This window comes from Lipophrys pholis, assembly GCF_963383615.2.
Source record: "Lipophrys pholis genome assembly, chromosome: 21".
Taxonomy (NCBI): Eukaryota; Metazoa; Chordata; class Actinopteri; order Blenniiformes; family Blenniidae; genus Lipophrys; species Lipophrys pholis.
The window spans coordinates 1,097,822-1,117,215 of NC_137649.1; the positions used below are offsets into that span (position 1 = coordinate 1,097,822).

The 19,394-nt window shown below is 48.6% G+C and overlaps 1 protein-coding gene across 1 annotated transcript in view; it reads right to left on the bottom strand.

Annotated features, from left to right (window-relative positions):
* Positions 1 to 19,394, bottom strand: part of mdn1 (midasin AAA ATPase 1) — a 97,976-nt gene that overhangs the window by 53,628 nt on the left and 24,954 nt on the right. Inside the window, exons 16-33 of the mRNA XM_080490977.1 lie at positions 19,174 to 19,385; positions 18,955 to 19,058; positions 18,735 to 18,879; positions 17,989 to 18,085; positions 16,272 to 16,385; positions 16,042 to 16,189; positions 14,919 to 15,026; positions 14,148 to 14,299; positions 12,638 to 12,816; positions 10,724 to 10,932; positions 6,852 to 6,998; positions 6,639 to 6,780; positions 6,427 to 6,561; positions 6,174 to 6,312; positions 5,945 to 6,077; positions 4,956 to 5,086; positions 3,934 to 4,072; positions 3,737 to 3,851 (exon numbers count right to left, since the gene is read on the bottom strand). Of these exons, the coding sequence (XP_080347103.1) occupies positions 3,737 to 3,851; positions 3,934 to 4,072; positions 4,956 to 5,086; positions 5,945 to 6,077; positions 6,174 to 6,312; positions 6,427 to 6,561; positions 6,639 to 6,780; positions 6,852 to 6,998; positions 10,724 to 10,932; positions 12,638 to 12,816; positions 14,148 to 14,299; positions 14,919 to 15,026; positions 16,042 to 16,189; positions 16,272 to 16,385; positions 17,989 to 18,085; positions 18,735 to 18,879; positions 18,955 to 19,058; positions 19,174 to 19,385 (2,549 nt within the window). The remainder of the gene's footprint in view (positions 1 to 3,736; positions 3,852 to 3,933; positions 4,073 to 4,955; positions 5,087 to 5,944; positions 6,078 to 6,173; positions 6,313 to 6,426; positions 6,562 to 6,638; positions 6,781 to 6,851; positions 6,999 to 10,723; positions 10,933 to 12,637; positions 12,817 to 14,147; positions 14,300 to 14,918; positions 15,027 to 16,041; positions 16,190 to 16,271; positions 16,386 to 17,988; positions 18,086 to 18,734; positions 18,880 to 18,954; positions 19,059 to 19,173; positions 19,386 to 19,394) is intronic.

Here is a 19,394-nt window from a genome sequence, read left to right on the forward strand (position 1 = left end):
TCAGCGATTGGAAGCATTTCCCCCAGGTGGCGCTGCAACTGACAGTGTATTTTGAGCTATGGATGTGATAAGAGCCGACTGTGGTCATCCATGTAAAGCCTCAGGCTGAGGGGAGCATGTACAGGCTAGTTATGCAGCTCTTCCTGTCCATCCACCAGGTGGTGCTATCGCTGTAACTGCATATTAATTTGTGGAATTCATCAGGGGAGGATTGTGATCGAACATGTTAAGTTTTAGTCAGATTGAAGCATGTAGAGCAGAGTTACACATCACTTCCTGTTTGTCACACTTAGATGTTTCAGCTCATCCAATAAATTTGAATTTTATTGAAAGGCAACACAAATTAACACAAAATGCAGTTTTTAAATAAAGGTTTTCTTTATTAAATCCTTTTTAAAAATCCAAAGCGACATGTGAAAAACCCCTACACAAGAGCCAGAGGATTTTTATACCCCCTGAGCCAGCGACGGTGAGAAATAGCCTCCTAATGTACCCGGATTTCGTGGCAGAACGGATTTGTCATGGGGTAAACCACTGCCCACGCGTGTCACCGTGCCTGGCTCCAGATACGGACGTTAACCTGGACGGCACTGAAAAAGCCGGCCAGTGTCCACCATGGTGGTGCAGAGACACCTGTAGCTGACTCTGGGCTGACTGGGCAGTCACTGGCCGCCATCCAGGCCAAGTTTGGACGAGGAAGCTCAGCCTAAATTTGTCCACAGTTCCTGCAGACCCACACAAGCCCCTCCACAAGCAGTGCCACTGGCAAGCCAGGTTTTCCAGCCAGTCAGACAACAGCCTCCAGCCCAACCTCCACGCCATTCTGCCTGGTGTAAAGGCCCATCTCCCAGCCTCTGATGAGACCCAAAGCCGAAGGGGAAGAAGAACCAGTCTTCCTAATCGGGGGACTGGGATGAGAGGGACTCCAGCAGCAGGGAAACGCTGCAGCCCTCCATGTTTTAGTGTTCTGTTCAGGGAGTCGGCCCCAAACAGCGCTGCACATCCCCAACATCGTCTCCGAAGCACTTTTCCCCACAAATGTGCCACAATAACGGTGCATTTTGTACAAAAGCTGTTACAAAAAAAGATACCGTAATTTCCGCAACTATTGAGTGCACCTGAATACAAGCCGCACCCAACAAAGTCCCGTGCGCGCTGGCTGGGTGTCTGAGAGAGTGAGCCTTCCTCGGACTGAGCAGCGGCGGGTGGAGTGTGATGCTGGAGCTCTGGAGAAGGGCAGAGCTCCAGAGGTGAGGCCAAGACGATGAGCCTCCCATGGGCTCAGGAGAAGTGTGTGGTGGGGTGGAAGGGTGGAGGGTCAGATGGAGCTCTGTGAAAAGTGAATAAAGCCCAGGAGATGTATCTGTGGCATGAAGCCCGTTAACCCTTAAAAATCCATATATTAACCACGTCATTGTATAAGCCACAGGGATCATAGCGCGTGAAAAAAATAGATGTTTATGGTCCGGAAATTACAGTACTGTTTTCTCTTGGAAAAAACAAAACCCCTCAAATAACGGAGTGCACTCAGGCGATGCTTTTCCCCCACTAGGGGGCGACAGCTCTCCATCTACAGCAGGGGTGGCCAATCAGTCAGAGACCAAGAGCTACAAAAATGATGGCGGTACAACAAAGACCCACATCATCCAAACTGGGCGGACAAATAAACTCCCTCTCTCACACAAACACAAAATGACATAAAGTGAAATACCTACACAATGTATGATACAGTTCCATGTGGATTTACCTTGGAACCTTTTGAGTTGGTTGATTTGAAACTTGGGGGGGGGGGGGGGGGGGGGGGTGTTGCACAATAAAAATTTATTTTTATCTAGAAATTCGATAAATCCATTGTTTTGTCCAGCCCTAATTGCAGGCCTCACTTGCCTTAGATAAGGTCAGTGTTCATGACTCTACCATAAAAAAACAGACGGGGCAAAAATGGCCTGCATGGCAGAGTCCCAAGACGAAGACCACTGCTAAGTAAAAAGAACATTAAGGCTCGTCTCATTTTTGCCATAAAACATCTCGATGATCTCCAAGACTTTTGGGAAAATATTCTGTGGACTGACAAGACAAAAGTTGAACTTGTTGGAAGGTCTGTGTTCCATTACATCTGGCATTTCAGAAAAAGAACATCATACCAACAGTAAAATGTGGTGGTGGCAGCGTGACGGTCTGGGCTGCTTTGCTGCTTCAGGACCTGGAAGACTTGCCGAAAGGGAAGCATTAATTCTGCCGTCTACCAAAATATCCTGAAGGAGAATGTCTGGCCTTCTGTTCCTGACCTCAAGCTGAAGAGAACTTGGGTTCAGTGAGCCCATAGGTATTATTTCCTTTTGAGTGTAATGCAATACTAAGCTGTTGGTGCTATCACAGGATTGTCCATGTAGCAATGTCCTCAAGTTAATACTGCATTCTTCCTCACTGGGGATTAGTATGATGGTTACTATTGTCAGGCGAGACACCCATTAGTTCTTCTTGGGGTTTTTGTGGTCCAAAACACACCAGCTAGTCCACCTCTGAATGGCGGAAGAAAACCAAAATGAAGACTTTGGAGTGGCCTAGTCAAAGTCCTGACCTGAATCCTATTGAGATGCTGACCTTAATAATGTGGTTCATGCCTGAAAACCCTCCAATGTGGCTGAATTACAACGATTCTGCAAAGATGAGTGGCCAAAATTCCTCCACAGCACTGCAACAGACTCATTGTAAGTTTTTGCAGTTGTTGCCCAGCCAGTTATTAAGGTTAGAATTAATCACTTTTCACACAGGGCCATGTAGCTTTGGATTTATTTCCTCCCTTAATAAAGAAAACCTCCATTTACAAACGGCATTTTGAGTTTACTTGTGTTGTCTTTGACTAATATTCAAATTTGTTTGATGATCTGAAACATTCAAGTGTGACAAACATGCAAAAAAATATGAAATTAGGAAGGAGTCAAACACTTTTTCAGACCACTGTATATAGTGGCCAGATTTCAGGTGTTTTTTTCTAAAGTAAACCAAAATGGCAGACTTCCTTATGAGGTTGGAGTATGGGTGTTAGTGACGTCTGTATTTGTCCTTATGTGCTTCATTGCCATACCAATCTCAAGGATGATTTCACAAAGGAGTCATAGTCCGTGAAAATATAAGGCCTTAAACTTCTTCTTAACTAGAGGTGGCCCTACTACTATTTCAAAATGTATGAGTGTGGACGTCTTCAGACTGGGATCATTACATTGAAATTGACTGCACCACCACAGACAAGCTATTTGTTTCAAATTGTGGATGTTTCAGTAGGGTCCTATGCACCGTCAGAGCTCGGACCCTAACAATACCTTGCATTCCAATGCGGTTTTCGTAGCGCTTGCTGCTCGAACCCAAGCCATTAACTGCACTCTTACATGAAAGCCGCAGCCCCACCGTGCTTTTTGTGCCGGGGCGGGGCGGGGCGGGGCAGAACTGGTTTTTTGCGTGGTCCCATCGAACAAACCGTTGATGGTATGACAAGAAACGCGACCACCGGCTATGATTTTAAGTCACTCTGCATTCTTCGCCCGACAAGTCCCTGCGTTCTTCACAACCCCGCCTACATTTTAACCCTGCTTTCTGAGGTGGGACCGCGCAACAAAGCTGGGCCTGGGTGCGCTTTGCTGTACCGTAGCCCCCCGCTCCACTACGCTCTGCCACGTAGAACCACGGCTGAAGGAGGTGTGACTGGGAATAATGTGTAAAAATGGTCTTGTTTTACCATCGAGGGAGAGGCCGGATCGCAGGTTGTGTTGGATGATCTGTACAAGGTCACAGCGGCTGTTACTCTGAGGACACCAGATCTCTGTGAAGCGGTTCCTGAGGGCAGGAGAGAGCTGAACAAAGAGCATGATAAGTAGAATGTATAACATGAGGACTCTGGGATTTTCTTCCAGGCTCTGATTCTGATGTTTTTACCTCCTTCTTCCCAAAGTCTCCTCCGGGGTTCATGGTGGCAACCAGCCGGAACCCTGGCGCCGCCCGGATCAGCTCCACGTCGTCATCGTCCCCGCTGCCTTTCTCTGCCAGCACGAGGGACTTCTCCGTCTCTAGAACGCTGAGCAGCAACCGAACACGTCACACTAGTGCCAGAAGCTCTATTGAGTCTGCAGTTTAAGCAATTAACCACAAAGGTTCATTTACACACTGGGTTTGGTGCAGTAAAAAAGTTGACTGCCCCCCTGTAAGGTGCTCTCACACAACTGGGCACTTCGATATGTGGACCGAAGACGAGCCATTAAACCCACTGATCCATAGCAAATGGACCCTTTGTCAAACTGCTCAGTCAAAAAATAGCTTCTCATAACTGATAGACATATTCTAGGACATGAAAAGCCAACACATATAACTTTAGTACAATCATGTATCTAACATACAGATTTGGGCATTTCAAGCTGGTATTAATGGAATATTACTTTCTTCAAACAAGAAAATCAACAAGAAAACTCACTGATGTCAATGGAAAAGCTTTTGGACAAAGATATCAGTTCATCACCTAATATCTTTATCACAGATTGAAAAAATACAACCAACCACTGGAAGTCACAGTATTTCTTGTCGTTTGGCTGCTCATGGAGGCGATCAAACGTAACCACTAGAGGTCTCTGTATGACCACAGAAAGCTGCTACAGTAACAAAGACAAACCTCCATTACCACTGGATTTGACTGACAGAGACAAAAAAAATGTCTCCAAAAGAAAAAAGCTCTACATTGCAGACTCCAAATATTTTTCTCTTAGTGATACTTCTTCTGATGTGACTTCTTGTCATTAAAATATGATGCATTTAAACAGAATTAGAGAAAAATTGAACCACGACAATAAGCCTGGACATGTTTGTAGTTTTTCTAAGTGTGTATGAGACTGTGAGACAAGTTTCTGCTCTTCACTGAGGCTCGGTGAGGGGATCAACCTCAAGGTTTCTCTCATGAGTGGTGATACCTGTTGAGTCTCTCCAGGACTGAATCATCTGCCAGAGAAATCTCATCCATGAGGAAGACTCCTCCCTCCTTCATGGCCAGCACCAAGGGCCCGTCGTGCCACTGAAACAGCCTGCAGTCTTCACCATCCGTCTACAGAGGAAGAGGAGGAGCTTACACCCTGTGAACCTGACAAACCTTACAACCTGACAGTCCAGGGAGCTCCAGCACACAGCAAAGTAATGTGATTCCAACAAACTGCACAAAAGGTCTCATTGTGTGTTGAACCAGAGACATGGTGACTTTAAGTAACTGTCCATCTTCTCTATAGGAGCAAATTTCACAAGAATCTTTTCTAGTTCTTTCTTCATAAATTAATGTTCTCCAGCAGTACAGAACTGTCGTCATCTGCATGTTGGAATGTTTCCTAATCAAATAATTCACTGTTTGGTTTCCAGATACATGCTCTTGGTCGTTGGTCTTTTTGAGGGATTTAGAAAGACACTGGTTTGCATCCAGGTTTTTATGGCTTGCAGGCAGCTATAAAGGCCCCGACTTAAATATGTGTCATCTGCATAGCGACTGTGCCAATGCAGGATCTGCCTCAAGCATATAAATGGGAAAATGAGGAGACCTAAATCTACACTGAACAAAAATATAAACGTAACACTTTTGTTTTTGCTCCCATTTTTCATGAGCTGAACTCAGAAATCTAAGACTTTTTCTATGTATGCATAAGGCCTGGTGAAGCTCCTCTGGATTCAGTCCGGGTATTTTCAGAGTTCGTGAGAGGAACTTGGGTCAGCTTAAAGCTGGAGAATACCATTACATATTAAAAGTAGGCATTAACAAGAAGCACTGGATAAAGAGTGGGTGTGCAGGCTTTGATAAAAATGGTAGGATATGGATCAATCCGACAGTTGGAAGTCCACAATAACATTTAGTAAAGTGGTGTGTCCTTTGCCTTGTACTATATGCAAACCAGTGAATATGTCTTGCACTCGTGGTTACCTGATGAGTATGTCTGACGGGCCTCAGACCTCCCAGGAAGTCGGACGTCTCCATGTTCAGGTGACAATTAACTGAGAAGAATTTCTGTGCAGCCAAAGCAGCAAACAGCTGACAGATGGTCGTCTTTCCACATCTGGTGAGGAAACATGAAAAACAGCTAAGCAACAGGGGGCTGCACCCGTACAGAGAAGTCTTTATGTACATTACAGTCAGTCACTCTGAATCTTACCCTGTGTCTCCTACCAGGAGAACAGACTCTCCAAAACGCAGCGCTCGTCCAGCCAGCACGGCTAATCTCCTCATGCCGTGAGTCCAAACCACATGACGAAACTCCTCTGGTACTCCAGCAATGCTGTCGATGAAGGGACCTGACGATCACAGCAGCTCAGTTATCCATAACCAGACAACCACCAATCAATTCTCCATCTGATCGATTAGATGAATAATAGCAGACTTCCCCTCTAGACTGGGACTGAACTCACTGAACTGGCTGGTGACCTGTTTCTGAGAGAACAGGTTCTCAGGGTTCACCGTCCTCTTGAAGTGCTTCTCCAGAATGGAAGCGATGGTGGATATCTCCTCCGGCTTCCTCACACGTCCTGCCAGCAGCATGTAACCTGACAGAGGGGATCAGAGCTTCAGCCAGAGGCTCCAGGAGCAGGCAGGCGTCGCAGCATGCTTCCAGAGTTCTCACCGTCGTCTGCTAAATGCTGCAGCCAGTCTTGAGAGGCCTCGGTCTGCTCCTGCAGCCGGTAGCGGTCCGCCCAGCGGAACAGGTCTCGGAGCGTGATGAAGCCGTGTTTCCCTGCGAACACGGAGGAGCTTCGGCGGAGGGACTGGGGAGGACACGCAGTGCAGTCAGGCTGGCCCGCGGCAGCAGGCAGACCAAGCACATTCCAACACTTACCTGCAGGTCCTGCATGACCCGGACCAGCTTGGTGCAGTAGGACGGAGGCAGGCTGCACCTCTGATGGAGGATTGTCTCCAGCTCTGCACTGGGAAGCTCATCGAAGTGCAGCTCCACAAAGCGATTCCTGAAAGCTCTGGAGAGAACCTGGGGGAACACAGGAGGAAGCATGTGTTCAGAATCCCAGAGAACATGTTCTGTCTACAATAACTGATTGATCATGTTCCGTGTCAGTTCAGGATTGATTCTTAGAACCAGAGCCAAAGTTGTGTCATATTAGAGAAATAAAACTATGAAGAAACAAAAAATTGGGATTGGGAGGAACGGCCTCCCTCATCTGTTATTGGACTTCTGTGCTCGTCACAGTTTGGCCATAACGAACACCATGTTCCAGAACAGGGGTGTCCATAAGTGCACTTGGCACCAGGACACCCTAGGCTGGAGGTCGATGATAGACTTTGTGGTCGTGTCATCTGATCTCTGGCCACGTGTCTTGGACACTCGGGTGAAGAGAGGGGCAGAGCTGTCAACTGATCACCACCTGGTGGTGAGTTGGATGCGCTGGACGGGGAGAAAGTCGGACAGACTCGACAGGCCCAAACGTGTCACGAAGGTCTGTTGGGAACGCCTGGCCGAGCCCTCTGTCTGCGCAGTCTTCAACTCCCGCCTCCGGGAGAGCTTCTCACGGATTCCGGGGGAGGTTGGAGACATTGAGTCCGAGTGGACTATGTTCTCCACCTCCATTGTTGAAGCTGCTACTTGGAGCTGTGGTCGCAGGGTCTCTGGTGCCTGTCGTGGCGGCAACCCCCGAACCCGGTGGTGGACACCGGAAGTAAGGGATGCTGTCATGCTGAAGAAGGAGTCCTATCGGGCGCTGTTAGCTCATAGGACTCCTGAGGCAGCTGACGGGTACCGGCAGGCCAGGCGGGCCGCAGCCCGGGCCGTGGTGGAGGCAAAAACTCGGGCCTGGGAGGAGTTCGGGGAGGCCATGGAGGAGGACTATCGGTCGGCCCCGAGGAAATTCTGGCAAACCGTCCGGCGCCTCAGGAGGGGGAAGCAGTTTTTCACCAACACCGTTTACAGTGGAGGTGGGGAGCTGTTGACCTCAACTGGAGATGTCGTCAGGCGGTGGAAGGAATACTTCGAGGATCTCCTCAATCCCACCATCACGTCTTCCGCTGAGGAAGCAGAGGCTGGGTTCTCAGAGGTAGACTCGTCCATTACCCGGGCTGAAGTCACCGAGGTAGTTGCTAAGCTCCTCGGTGGAAAGGCACCGGGAGTGGATGAGATTCGCCCTGAGTTCCTTAAGTCTCTGGATGTGCAGGGACTGTCGTGACTGACACGTCTCTGCAACATTGCGTGGCGGTCGGGGACAGTGCCTCTGGAGTGGTAGACCGGGGTGGTGGTCCCTCTTTTTAAGAAGGGGGATCGGAGGGTGTGTTCCAACTACAGGGGGATCACACTCCTCAGCCTCCCTGGGAAAGTTTATTCCAGGGTACTGGAGAGGAGGATCCGGCCGTTAGTCGAACCTCGGATCCAAGAGGAACAATGGGGTTTTCCTCCAGGTCGCGGAACACTGGACCAGCTCTATACCCTCCACCGGGCACTCGAGGGTTCATGGGAGTTCGCCCAATCAGTCCAAATGTGTTTTGTGGATCTGGAGAAGGCGTTCGACTGTGTCCCTCGGGACGTCCTGTGGGGGGTGCTCCGGGAGTATGGAGTCCTGGACCCTTTCTTAAGGACTGTCCGGTCCCTGTACGCCCGGAGCAGGAGTCTGGTTCACATTGCCGGCAGTAAGTCGGACCTGTTCCCAGTGCACGTTGGCCTCCGGCAGGGCTGTCCTTTGTCACCGGTTCTGTTCATAACTTTTATGGACAGAATTTCTAGGTACAGCCATGGACCAGAGGGGGTCTGGTTTGGGGACCACAGGATCTCGTCTCTGCTTTTTGCAGACGATGTGGTCCTGGTGGCTTCATCAAACCTGGACCTTCAGCGTGCACTGGCGCGGTTCGCAGCCGAGTGTGACGCAACTGGGATGAGGATCAGCACCTCTAAATCCGAGGCCATGGTTCTCGACCGGAAAAAGGTGGCTTGCCCCCTTCAGGTCGGTGGAGGGCCCTTGTCCCAGGTGGAGGAGTTGCAGTATCTCAGGGTCTTGTTCACGAGTGGGGGGAAGATGGAGCGTGAGATCGACAGGCGGATCGGTGCAGCGTCTGTAGTTATGCGGTCGCTGTATCGGTCCGTCGTGGTGAAGAAGGAGCGAAGCCAAAAGACGAGGCTCTGGATTTACCGCTCCATCTTCCTTTCTCCCCTCACCTATGGTCATGAGCCAGTTGATCTTCCTTCCTACCCTCACCTATGGTCATGAGCTTTGGGTCATGACCGAAAGAACGAGATCCCGGATACAAGCGGCTGAAATGAGTTTCCTCCATAGAGTGGCTGGGCGCCCCTTAGAGATAGGGTGAGGAGGAGCTCAGTCACCAGGGAGGAGTTCGGAGTAGAGCCGCTGCTCCTCCACATCCAGAGGAGCCAGCTGAGGCTCGGACATCTGTTTGGGATGCCCCATGGACGCCTCCCTCGGGAGGTGTTCAGGGCATGTCCCTCCGGTAGGAGGCCTCGGGGCAGACCTAGGACACGCTGGAGAGACTATGTCTTTCGGCTGGCCTGGGAACGCCTTGGGGTCCCACCGGAAGAGCTGGAGGACGTGTCTGGGGCGAGGGAAGTCTGGGCTTCCTTGTTTAGACTGCTGCCCCCGCGACCCGGCCCCGGATAAGAGGAACAAAATGGATGGATGGATGGAGAAACAAAAAAAAAAAAAAGTGTTCAGCCTTCTGGAAGTGACGCTTGATAAGGGCTTATCAATAAAATGGATTATCTAATTTACTTATTTGTGAATGAACCTAACAACAACAACAACAATAAAAATGAAAGCAGTAAGCAGCGTTGGGGGGGGACCTCGCCCTCCGGCCTGTCGGGGTCGGCCCAATCACAGCCTCTGGCCCCTTTCAGTCTTCTTCACCTGTAAATCCCACCGGTTCCTCCCCGGGTGTCCCTGACCTGGAATCTGGTTTTATCTCACATGCTAATCTGCTAAGCTAACTAGCCTAGCATTAGCATTAATAAGAATGCCACCTCCTGCTGCTCCTCCTCTTGCTCTGTTCTCCTCCTCCTCCTCCTCCTCCTCCTGATACCTCCTCCCCGCTGATCCCCCCCTCCTCCTCCTCCTCCCCCGCCTGCTCCTCCTCCTCCTCCTCCCCCTCCCCCTCCTCTTGCTCTGTTCTCCTCTACCCCCTCCTGCTCCTCCTCCTCCTGATACCACCACCCCCCCTCCTCCAGTGTTATAAGAACTTTTAAATTCAGTGTCTGTCATGACATTCTCTATATTTTTCCAACAGTTCCTGAAAATGAAGTAAATTTTACTGAAACCTTCTGGTGAAAATCCACTGAAATGTCAAAACAAAGTAGTATAAATCCTTTAAACCTCCTTGCTTGGTGGAGATTACCAGATTGGACCTCTTGGTGGGTTCTGGTCCACGGGCCTTATGCCCTCTGCTGTTATGTGAAAGTCAAACTCGTCCTCCACCCTGTGCTGGAGGCTCCACCCCTCTGCATGGAGCCGTACAGAGCTCGCGGACACGTCAAGAATAAAACAGGCTTTAAGGATCAGTGGCGCCACCTGCTGGAATCCTCTTGTGAATAATCACATTATGTGCAAAGTTCAATGATAAAATGAAAGCTTGTGTATTGTGCATGTTTGATCTGGAGGTAGAGCAATATAAACAAGTGTCACAGCAATTAGTTCAACAAGAATAATGAATATTTAATGAGCAGTGTTTCCTTTGTACTGTGACCTCCCTCTGAGGCGGTGGTACCTTTCTGCCTCCGTAGTGCCCTGGAGGATTCTGGGTGGCAAACAGTATGAATCTGGGGTGAGCTTTGATGACTTCTTGAGTCTCTGCCACAAACAGCTCCCTGTTGTCGTCCAGCAGCCTGTTGAGAGCCTCCAGGACATCGGTGGGGGCGAGGTTCAGCTCATCCAGGATGATCCAGTAGCCTTTCCTCATGGCGTCGATCAGAACCCCTGCAGCAGATCCACAAACCAGACGAATCAGATTCTTTACATTGATCTCTTACTCTATGGTCCTTTCCCTAATCTCAGTTTATATTTAGATCCTTTAAAATAAAAGACTTGACGTTTCTTTAATCACTAATGTTATCTTCAGTCTATGTTCACCTTGATCCTTCTGCACAGTGATGGATTATCTTAATTTACAGTCTTTATCTGATTGTAGTCTCGACCTTCATCATTTATCTTAATTGGTACACTAAAGCCCCGTTTCCACCGCACAGAGAGTGCAGGGATGGGACGGAGCGGTATGGAGCAGCAAGGCAAAGCGTAACCAGAGCCAATCTGCTGCGTTTCCTCCACAGGAAGTGGGTTCAAATGTGGGCGGGGCTAAGAGCTCCGCAGAGCTGTGACGTTGCAACAGTAATCTCAGCCGGGCAGCAGATCTGGACCTCATGAATCCTCTGTTGTTGTTGTTGTTGTTGTTTACATCCTGCACTTTGCACGAGTTGTTTTGTTAACTTTTCTTTGCAGCCACCGAGCTGCAGCTGTAACTTCCGTGTTGGTTCTGAGAGAGAGAACGCCGCCCGGTGAAGTGACATCGGAGTCACTCCGGTGTCACAAAGACGGTCGGCTCCAGTGTCGCGCCGCCGGATGTGACAGCCTCAACTTCCACGTTGGAGCAGAGATCACGGACGCCATGTGAGGACAGAACCGGCCCGGGGCCCGGAGCAGCGCCGCCGTCCCGGAGCACCGTGTGTGGACGCAGTCCGAGTCCAATCGTTGGGTTGCATCAGGGAGCACCGGCCAGTGACGTGACGAGTGGACTCTGGAGCATCGGTTCCGGCCACAGCGTCTGCTCCAGAGTCCCGCTCTCCGTCCTGCCTCGCTCTGCTCTTTAGGGACCAACATGAAAGACAACAGAGGATTCATACAGCCACATATTAAAATACTGAGGGCGTGTAAAATCTCTGACCAATCAGCAGACGGCTCCTCAACATCAGACCCGTTCTGTTGTCCTGAGTACCTCAACGGAAGGGCGACGGAAAAGCCTCCACCTTCAGAGAGGTTACTGCCAGAAAATCCCAGATTCTTGCGGTGGAAACCTGAACCGTACCGGACCATACCACTCCATTCCTGCACTTTGTGTGCGGTGGAAACCCGAACCATACCGGACCATACCACTCCATTCCTGCACTTTGTGTGCAGTGGAAACCTGAACCGTACCGGACCATACCACTCCATTCCTGCACTTTGTGTGCAGTGGAAACCTGAACCGTACCAGACCATACCACTCCATTCCTGCACTTTGTGTGCAGTGGAAACGGGGCTAAAGGTCTCGATCTGTTTGGATTATAATTCTCTGTTCATTTGTAAGACACACTGTATTTACCATCTTTTTTCCCCTTTTGTTGTTCCTTTATTTTGATCTTTCACCTCAATCCTCCCACTGAGCAACAGTGGCCCAAATCACATCTTCATACCTCCAGAAGACTTCTTCAGCCAGAATGAAAGATTTTTGTATGTCTTTCCTGGACATCTTATTCTTTGTCCAGATCTTCATCTTGTGTGTGATTTTCCCTTTATCTCGATTCTTTGCCCCTGTTATTGACTAAACTCTTCCTCTACCATCGGCTTTTATTTTTCTGATCATGAAAGTTTCCACACAAATAAACCTCTTATCTATGAGTGTTGCACTTCTTTTGTTTTGTGTCCATACCCTCTTTGAAGACCAGTTTGCCGCGGCTGTCAGACGAGTAGCAACCAATATACTCCTGGATGTCGGTGTGCTCGTGGTTGTTGATCCTCACGCACTGGTTTCCAGTGGCAGCAGCCAGCCAGCGAATCAGACTGGTCTTCCCCACAGACGTCTCCCCCTGGATCAGGACCGGGTGAGTCCTGTGCAGTGAACAGAGAGCTCATCGATCTGTCATCAGCTCGCTGTGAATGGCTTGATAAACCCACCAGTACTCCGACTCAAACAAAGGAGCACTAACTAATAAGGCAGGGGTCGTCAACCTCCACCACTCAAAGAGCCATTTGGACCTGTTGCCCGCTGACTAGAAACACTGGGAGCCGCAAAACCATCGACATAAAACTGAAGAGAACACTGCAGATATTGATTTTAACCTCTAGGTTACGGAAAAATACTAAAGAATGGTGGATCGAAAACAAAAACAAACAAAACCACACCTTTCAAATTAATTAAACATATATATATATATATATATATATATATATACAGTTGCAAGAAAAAGTATGTGAACCCTTTGGGATGTTGTGCAGGTCTGATCTGCAACTACAGGAAACGTTTGGTTGAGGTTATTGCTGCCAAAGGAGGGTCGACCAGTTATTAAATCCAAAGGTTCACATACTTTTTCCACCCAGCGCTGTGAATGTTCAATAAAAAGATGAAAACCTATCATCTTTTGTGCAGTATTAGTTTAAGCAGACTGTGTCTGTCCATTGTTGTGACTTCAATGAAGATCAGAACACAGTTTATGACCAATTAATGCAGGAATCCAAGTAATCCCAAAGGGTTCAACATACTTTTTCTCGCAACTGTATATAAATGAATGCAGCAATGAGGACTAGAACCGTGGTCCTCCTGCACGGCAGGTAGGAGTCATAACCACAGGACTACAGTCGTTGCACAAGTGAAGCAGTTTCCTACAAAGACTTTTTTCACCACGTCACTTCATTTAAACTTTTCGACAAAAGTTATATTAAATTTCCCCTTTATAAAAAAAACAAACCCCCAGAGTGAGGAGGAGGGAGAGGCAGCGGCGGCTCCTTTCCCATCTGAGACCAGCAGATATTTTCAGTCTGACATCTGGACTTAAAGACTTTTTTAAAAGTGATTCACACTTTGGAAAGTTGGTTGATGAAACACTGTTTGATGATACGACCGTAACTTTGCTGTTTGGTTCTTTGCTGTTTGAGCAGAAAACAAATGAAGTAAGGTTCAGTTTGCTGTGGAAAAACTCTGGCCGACGTGCTCAGTCCATAACCCTGCCAAACACAGCAGGAAGTACTTTAGACTGTCATCACCCAGCGCGCCTGTTAAAAGGGTTCATGAGCTCAGATGACCTGCACACACACCACATACATCATAAAAGCTTTCTAAGTGAAAGGTCACCGACTGCAGGGAAATCAATCCCACCACACTTCTGTCCTTCAATCAGACCGCTCTCAGTGAAAGTTCAGAGACAAAGCGAAGGTTCTCCTACCCGGCTGACACCACTCTGACCAGGTCACGCAGGTTGAGCTTGACTGAGGCGGTGAGGATGTAGTTGGGGTCCACGGCTGGCTCCATCTCTCCCTGAGACACCCAATAACCCTCCATCTCCACACAGGGCTGAGACGAGGGGGCTGGGATGGGCTGCAGGAAAACATTTCTTCTCTAATTACTGTGAAGAAATAGCTGTGGATCTGAAGGAACCCGTCACGGACTATGACACCACTTCAACACAATGTTAATGTTTACCAACTTTCACATTTCTGTTTTCCATGACAGAGGAGGAAGCAGCTCTGAAAACACGTATGAAATCTTCTAGAGCTCTGTCATTTGAAAGTTCTTGAATATCAGTCAAAATGTGAAGGTCTTTGAAAGTATTGCAATTCTAGCTCAAGATGCATTCACCCATTTGCAGTTCAGAGCTCTAGTACTGAGAGTACTGAGACATGCGTTTTATAAAAAGTTAAACCTACGAACTCTGGAACATGTTTGTGAATTAGACACTGTGTTTGGATGTAATTTCATTACTGTTGATCTGGGCACTGAGGTCAGCATGCTAACCAGCTAACCTGTTCAGTCTAACCTATACGTCCTCCATCCAACTAACTGCAGTCAATAAAACTATTCTGAACAAAGTCAGATGTGTATAAGTTATCCAGCATCAACGTAAGCAAAAGGGAGAATGTGTTGGATTGTCAACCTGGAAGCACCAGATTTTAGGGGATTTCTGATGAAGTGATCCAGTCTGAGGAGAAACACTCACTTGTTTCAGACACTTGAGGTTTCCCATCAGGATGTGTTGGCACACCAGCTTCTGGACCAGAGGGTGAGAGCTTCTGTCCAGCTGCGTGAGGAAGCTCAGGCAGAACCCCTGTGAATGCAGTGTGGTCAACCAGGAGCTCCAAACTTGCAACTCAACATCAGAAAAGAACCCACACTCTCCAGAGACATGAATGACCCGTCTTTAAAGTGGCTGTCGTGTTACAGTTGGTAGTGTGGAGAAACACCTCGTAATAATGGGGGCGTGGCTTATATATCCAAGCACACATTCTTATTGGATGGAGAAGAACAGACCCCCGGTGCAGGGTGAGATATCTGATACACAAGCCGCGGTCCCACCATGCTGGGATGGAACAAGTTGACTGACAAAAGTTGTGGATGGTACGGGAAAAAAAACATAACCACTAGTTATGATTTTCATCACCCATATTGAGGTACTGAGCGGTGAGGAAGGGTCTGTGAGGAGAATCGACAACGCAGCTGATTGGTCAGTGACCATCGTTACTCTGGACAAGCCTGCAATATTTAAATATTTCCTCAGCCATAAACCCTCCCTTTGTTGTTTACATCTGCTGCTTTGTGCTCACTGGTTGTTTTGTTAACTGGTTTATTGAAACGTCGGCGCTCCACAGTACCGCGGCCTTCCATCGAGGTGCAGACGCTCCTCTCAGTAACAGGAGGACATTCAGCAGGACGCTGATGTTCACAAGGAGAAATTTAAGCGGTGTCATGGAGAAAGGAGGCTCAAGGTTCTAATCGGACGGCCGGTCACTTCCACGTTCTTCTCCCGACACATCCCCGCCTGGTTCACAACCCCGCCTACTTTTTAACCGTACTGTCTGCAGTGGGACAGAGTTGGGTGTAGGTGTGCTTTGCCATACAGTACCCTCCGGCCCCGCCCCCTACTGCGTAGAGGGAATGCAGCAAAAGAGAAGCTGATGTCAAACTACATCCATGATATTTGTTGGATATTACTTTGTACAAATGTGGAGATAAACAATTAGCACAGACAAGAAAAAGGTTTTTCAAGGCACATTTTTCTACAAACACTGATGAAGCTCAGCGTTTAAATAAGGTTGTTGTGAGAGACCATCGGTGCCCCCTACCTCGTAGAGGGAGCGCTGCAGGCTGTGGCAGGGGTTTGCTGCCACGTACCTCAGCGCTCTGCACAGGGTCCGCAGGCTGTAGTAGGGTCTGTGGCCTGTCCCGTCCACCAGGTGGGACTGGGCCTCCTTCCGTACGGCCAGGTAGAAGCTGCACATAAAACACCATGAGAAACCAGGGCCAGCCTGACCAGAACCCCACACACCTCCAGACCCACTCCTGGAACACCGACCTGATGATGCCGACGATCACGCTTCTGGGGGGGTTCAAAGTTCTCAGGTAGTCCGAAACCAAGATCCGCAGGTCAGCCTCATTCTCTAGCTCCTCTACGTACAGCTCGGTGAACCTGAGACACAAAACCAGTTCAGACCGCCGAGTCATGTCTGGAGCTTTACTCCTGTTACTGTATCCTGTTTGAAAGGTACAATGTGTACCATCTTTGATCCAGAGGAACCAAAAACTGTCTTTGACAACCATTTGAGTCCTGAAGACGAATCAGAAACTTTCTAAATCAGAAACTTTATTGTCATTGCTATAAAACAACAAAACTTTGTCACAGATGAGATTTGTTTGCTGAGGTTCTCAGCAAACACAGTACTAATGCTGGTACTTTGTTTAGTGTGGTGGACAGACTGAGACAGACAGTCCCTCGCCATCAGGACCTCCTGAACTCTTCTCAGATGCATCTTGGAATGATGTCCCTCCTATTGCACCATCAAATGAGCCCGATCAGACTGAGTCAGTGGGTGGAGCTCAGGCATTCCGACTGGAACCCCTGAGCCTCCACCCAAAGATGTTCTGTCTAATCTGGCAGATGTTCTCCTGTTAGACTGAGCAGCACTAACCCACATTGTTCTCCAGCTCAGACCCACAACATGCAGCCTCCACCCTCTCCACCCTCTCCACCCTCTGCACACAAAGTCTTTACACATGTTTTACACTGTCCAGCTCCAGAGGTACTACACAGAGTACACAGAGTACACAGCTCTCTTTAGACACTGTTTGTCCTAAAACTCTTCTAAAAGCTCTTTTAAAAAAGAGTAATCTGGATACTTGAGGAATCAGTAACTCCAGGCCCAGATCAAAGCTTTCTGAAGTCAGATTATTGAAAAGGAGCTTTTTACACAACTTCCTGCTTTTCTGGCTCAAAACAAGGAGCTGAATGTTTTCCAGTCTGGATTGGGGTCAGAGCACTGAGACACTGGGATTAAAGTGCTGGAGGACGTCTCCATGAGCAGGGACACGTCCTCTGTCTCACTTTGACCCTGACTGGGTCTTAGTGCTGCTTTGGACACAGTTGGACACAACGTCCTGCTGGACCCACTGGAACTTCTGGCTCTGCACTCAGTGGCTTTAAATCCTCCTGGCAAGATGGCCGCTATTCTGTGTCAGCAGCTGATTGTGACGTGAGCAAATCACTTGTGGGGTTCCTCAGGGCTCCATCCTTGGGCCCTTTTAGTGAACATCTCCGTGCTCCCACTGGCTCAGATCATGGAACATTACAACATCTCTGCTCAGAATGACCAGACGACACTCAGCTCTATATCTCAGTGTCAGTGAATGACCACGCCCCCTGATACCGGCGGAGGAAATGAAGGAGTGATGAGTCAGCACTTTTTACAACTCAACCCAGAGAAAACTCAGCTCATTGTTTTTGGTCCCAAAGAAGAAAGGTTAAAGGTCAAAGCCTTGCCTTGTGTTTGAATGGTGCTCTATAAATGCATTTGCCTCTCCCTGCCTTGTCTTGCAAGAAAATAACTCAACCCAATACAACTAAAAATATTTTCATTTTTAATGTTTTTTCATGTTTCAAATAAAACTAATGCATCAAAGTTCCAGTTGTTTAACTTAAACATTCATTCACACTGAAACTGGAATTTTAAATGAGCTCAGATCCAGGATTTGGGTGTAAAAAATGAAAGATGGTGGTTAGTGTGAGGTAGTCTCACCTGTTCCTGAGGCCCAGAGGAAGGTTCCTCTTCCCCACGTCGGTGGCTGGGTTCATGCAGGCAAACAGGCGGAAGTCCGGATGTCGAACCAGAGGCTCTAAAGAAAACACACTCATCTAGGAATGTCCACAAAAAGTCTAATGAGCAGAACCTACTCACACATTGTGTTGTATCTGGAGTTCTACACAGACACTGGAAAGATTACTCTACAAAACCCACCAGAGTGGATTTAAAGTCCGGGAAGTCTTCTGGATTCAGTTTGTTTTAGATTTGAAGGGTCATTGGGAAAGAAAAATATCTCGTATCGTAGACTATTGAGCGCACCTGGATAAAAGCCGCATCCCCAAAATTCAAAAAGACTACAAAACTATTTTATTGGCTTTTTGATGGTTGTTTTTCTGAGGAGGAAGACGTCTCTGTCACGGAGTCCAGCAGGGCGGATTTACGTGATGCACCTGAACGCATCACTCACGGCCGTCAGCTGCTGGAGCTCCGGACCACGGACAGCAGCACAAGACGAGGTCACGAAGAGCAGGAATATCACTTTTAGAACAAGTTTTGGAGAAGCAGAGGCTCAAAACAGCAGGTATCTACATGCAGAAGTAGAATCTGGCGGCATGAAGCCTGTTAACTCGTACAAATCCATAAATTAGCTGCGTCATTGTATAAGCCGCAGGGTTCAAAGCATTTGAAAAAAGTAGCGGCTTATAGTCCGGAAAATACGATAATTGTGTGTGTGTGTGTACCGATGTCCCCTCGGTCTAGCAGCACCAGGGACCCCTCGCTGCCCTCCAGCAACCCGCTCAGACACTCCAGAGTCTCTGCTGCTGCCAGGTTGATCTCATCCAGTAGGATCCAGTGACCTTTCTTCAGAGCCTGAGCCAGCGCCCCCTGCAGGACACAGCACACACATCAGCCATGCAGCAAGTGACGGTGAGATTGAGAGAGGGTGTGTATCTGTCTCACCTCCACAAAGGAGAAGACCATGGCTGCCTCACAGGCTCGGATCTGCTGCTGAGTCTGACTCAGTCTGGAAGCTAAAACCTCCCACTGCTCCTGAAGCTCAGCAGCTGCGCAGACAGAGACAGAGACAGAGACAGAGACAGAGACAGAGACAGAGACAGAGAGTATTAGCAGAGTCCCTCAGTCTCGTTGAGCTCGTGTGTTGTGTTGTACAGTGTGTACCGTTGCAGTGCTCCTGCAGCTCCGTCCTCAGTGCAGACTTGCAGACGTGGTCCATGAGAGTGAGCAGGTCCTGCCAGCGTTTGCCCCTGAAGCAGGTCTGAACGTGACCCAGGAAGGTGAGGTTCTGTCTGCGGGAGTACGTCTGAGAGAACAGGTCCTCAAAGGCCTCACGCAGAGGCAGCAGCAGCTGACGGTGCTCCACCGGCTTGTACCTGCAACAC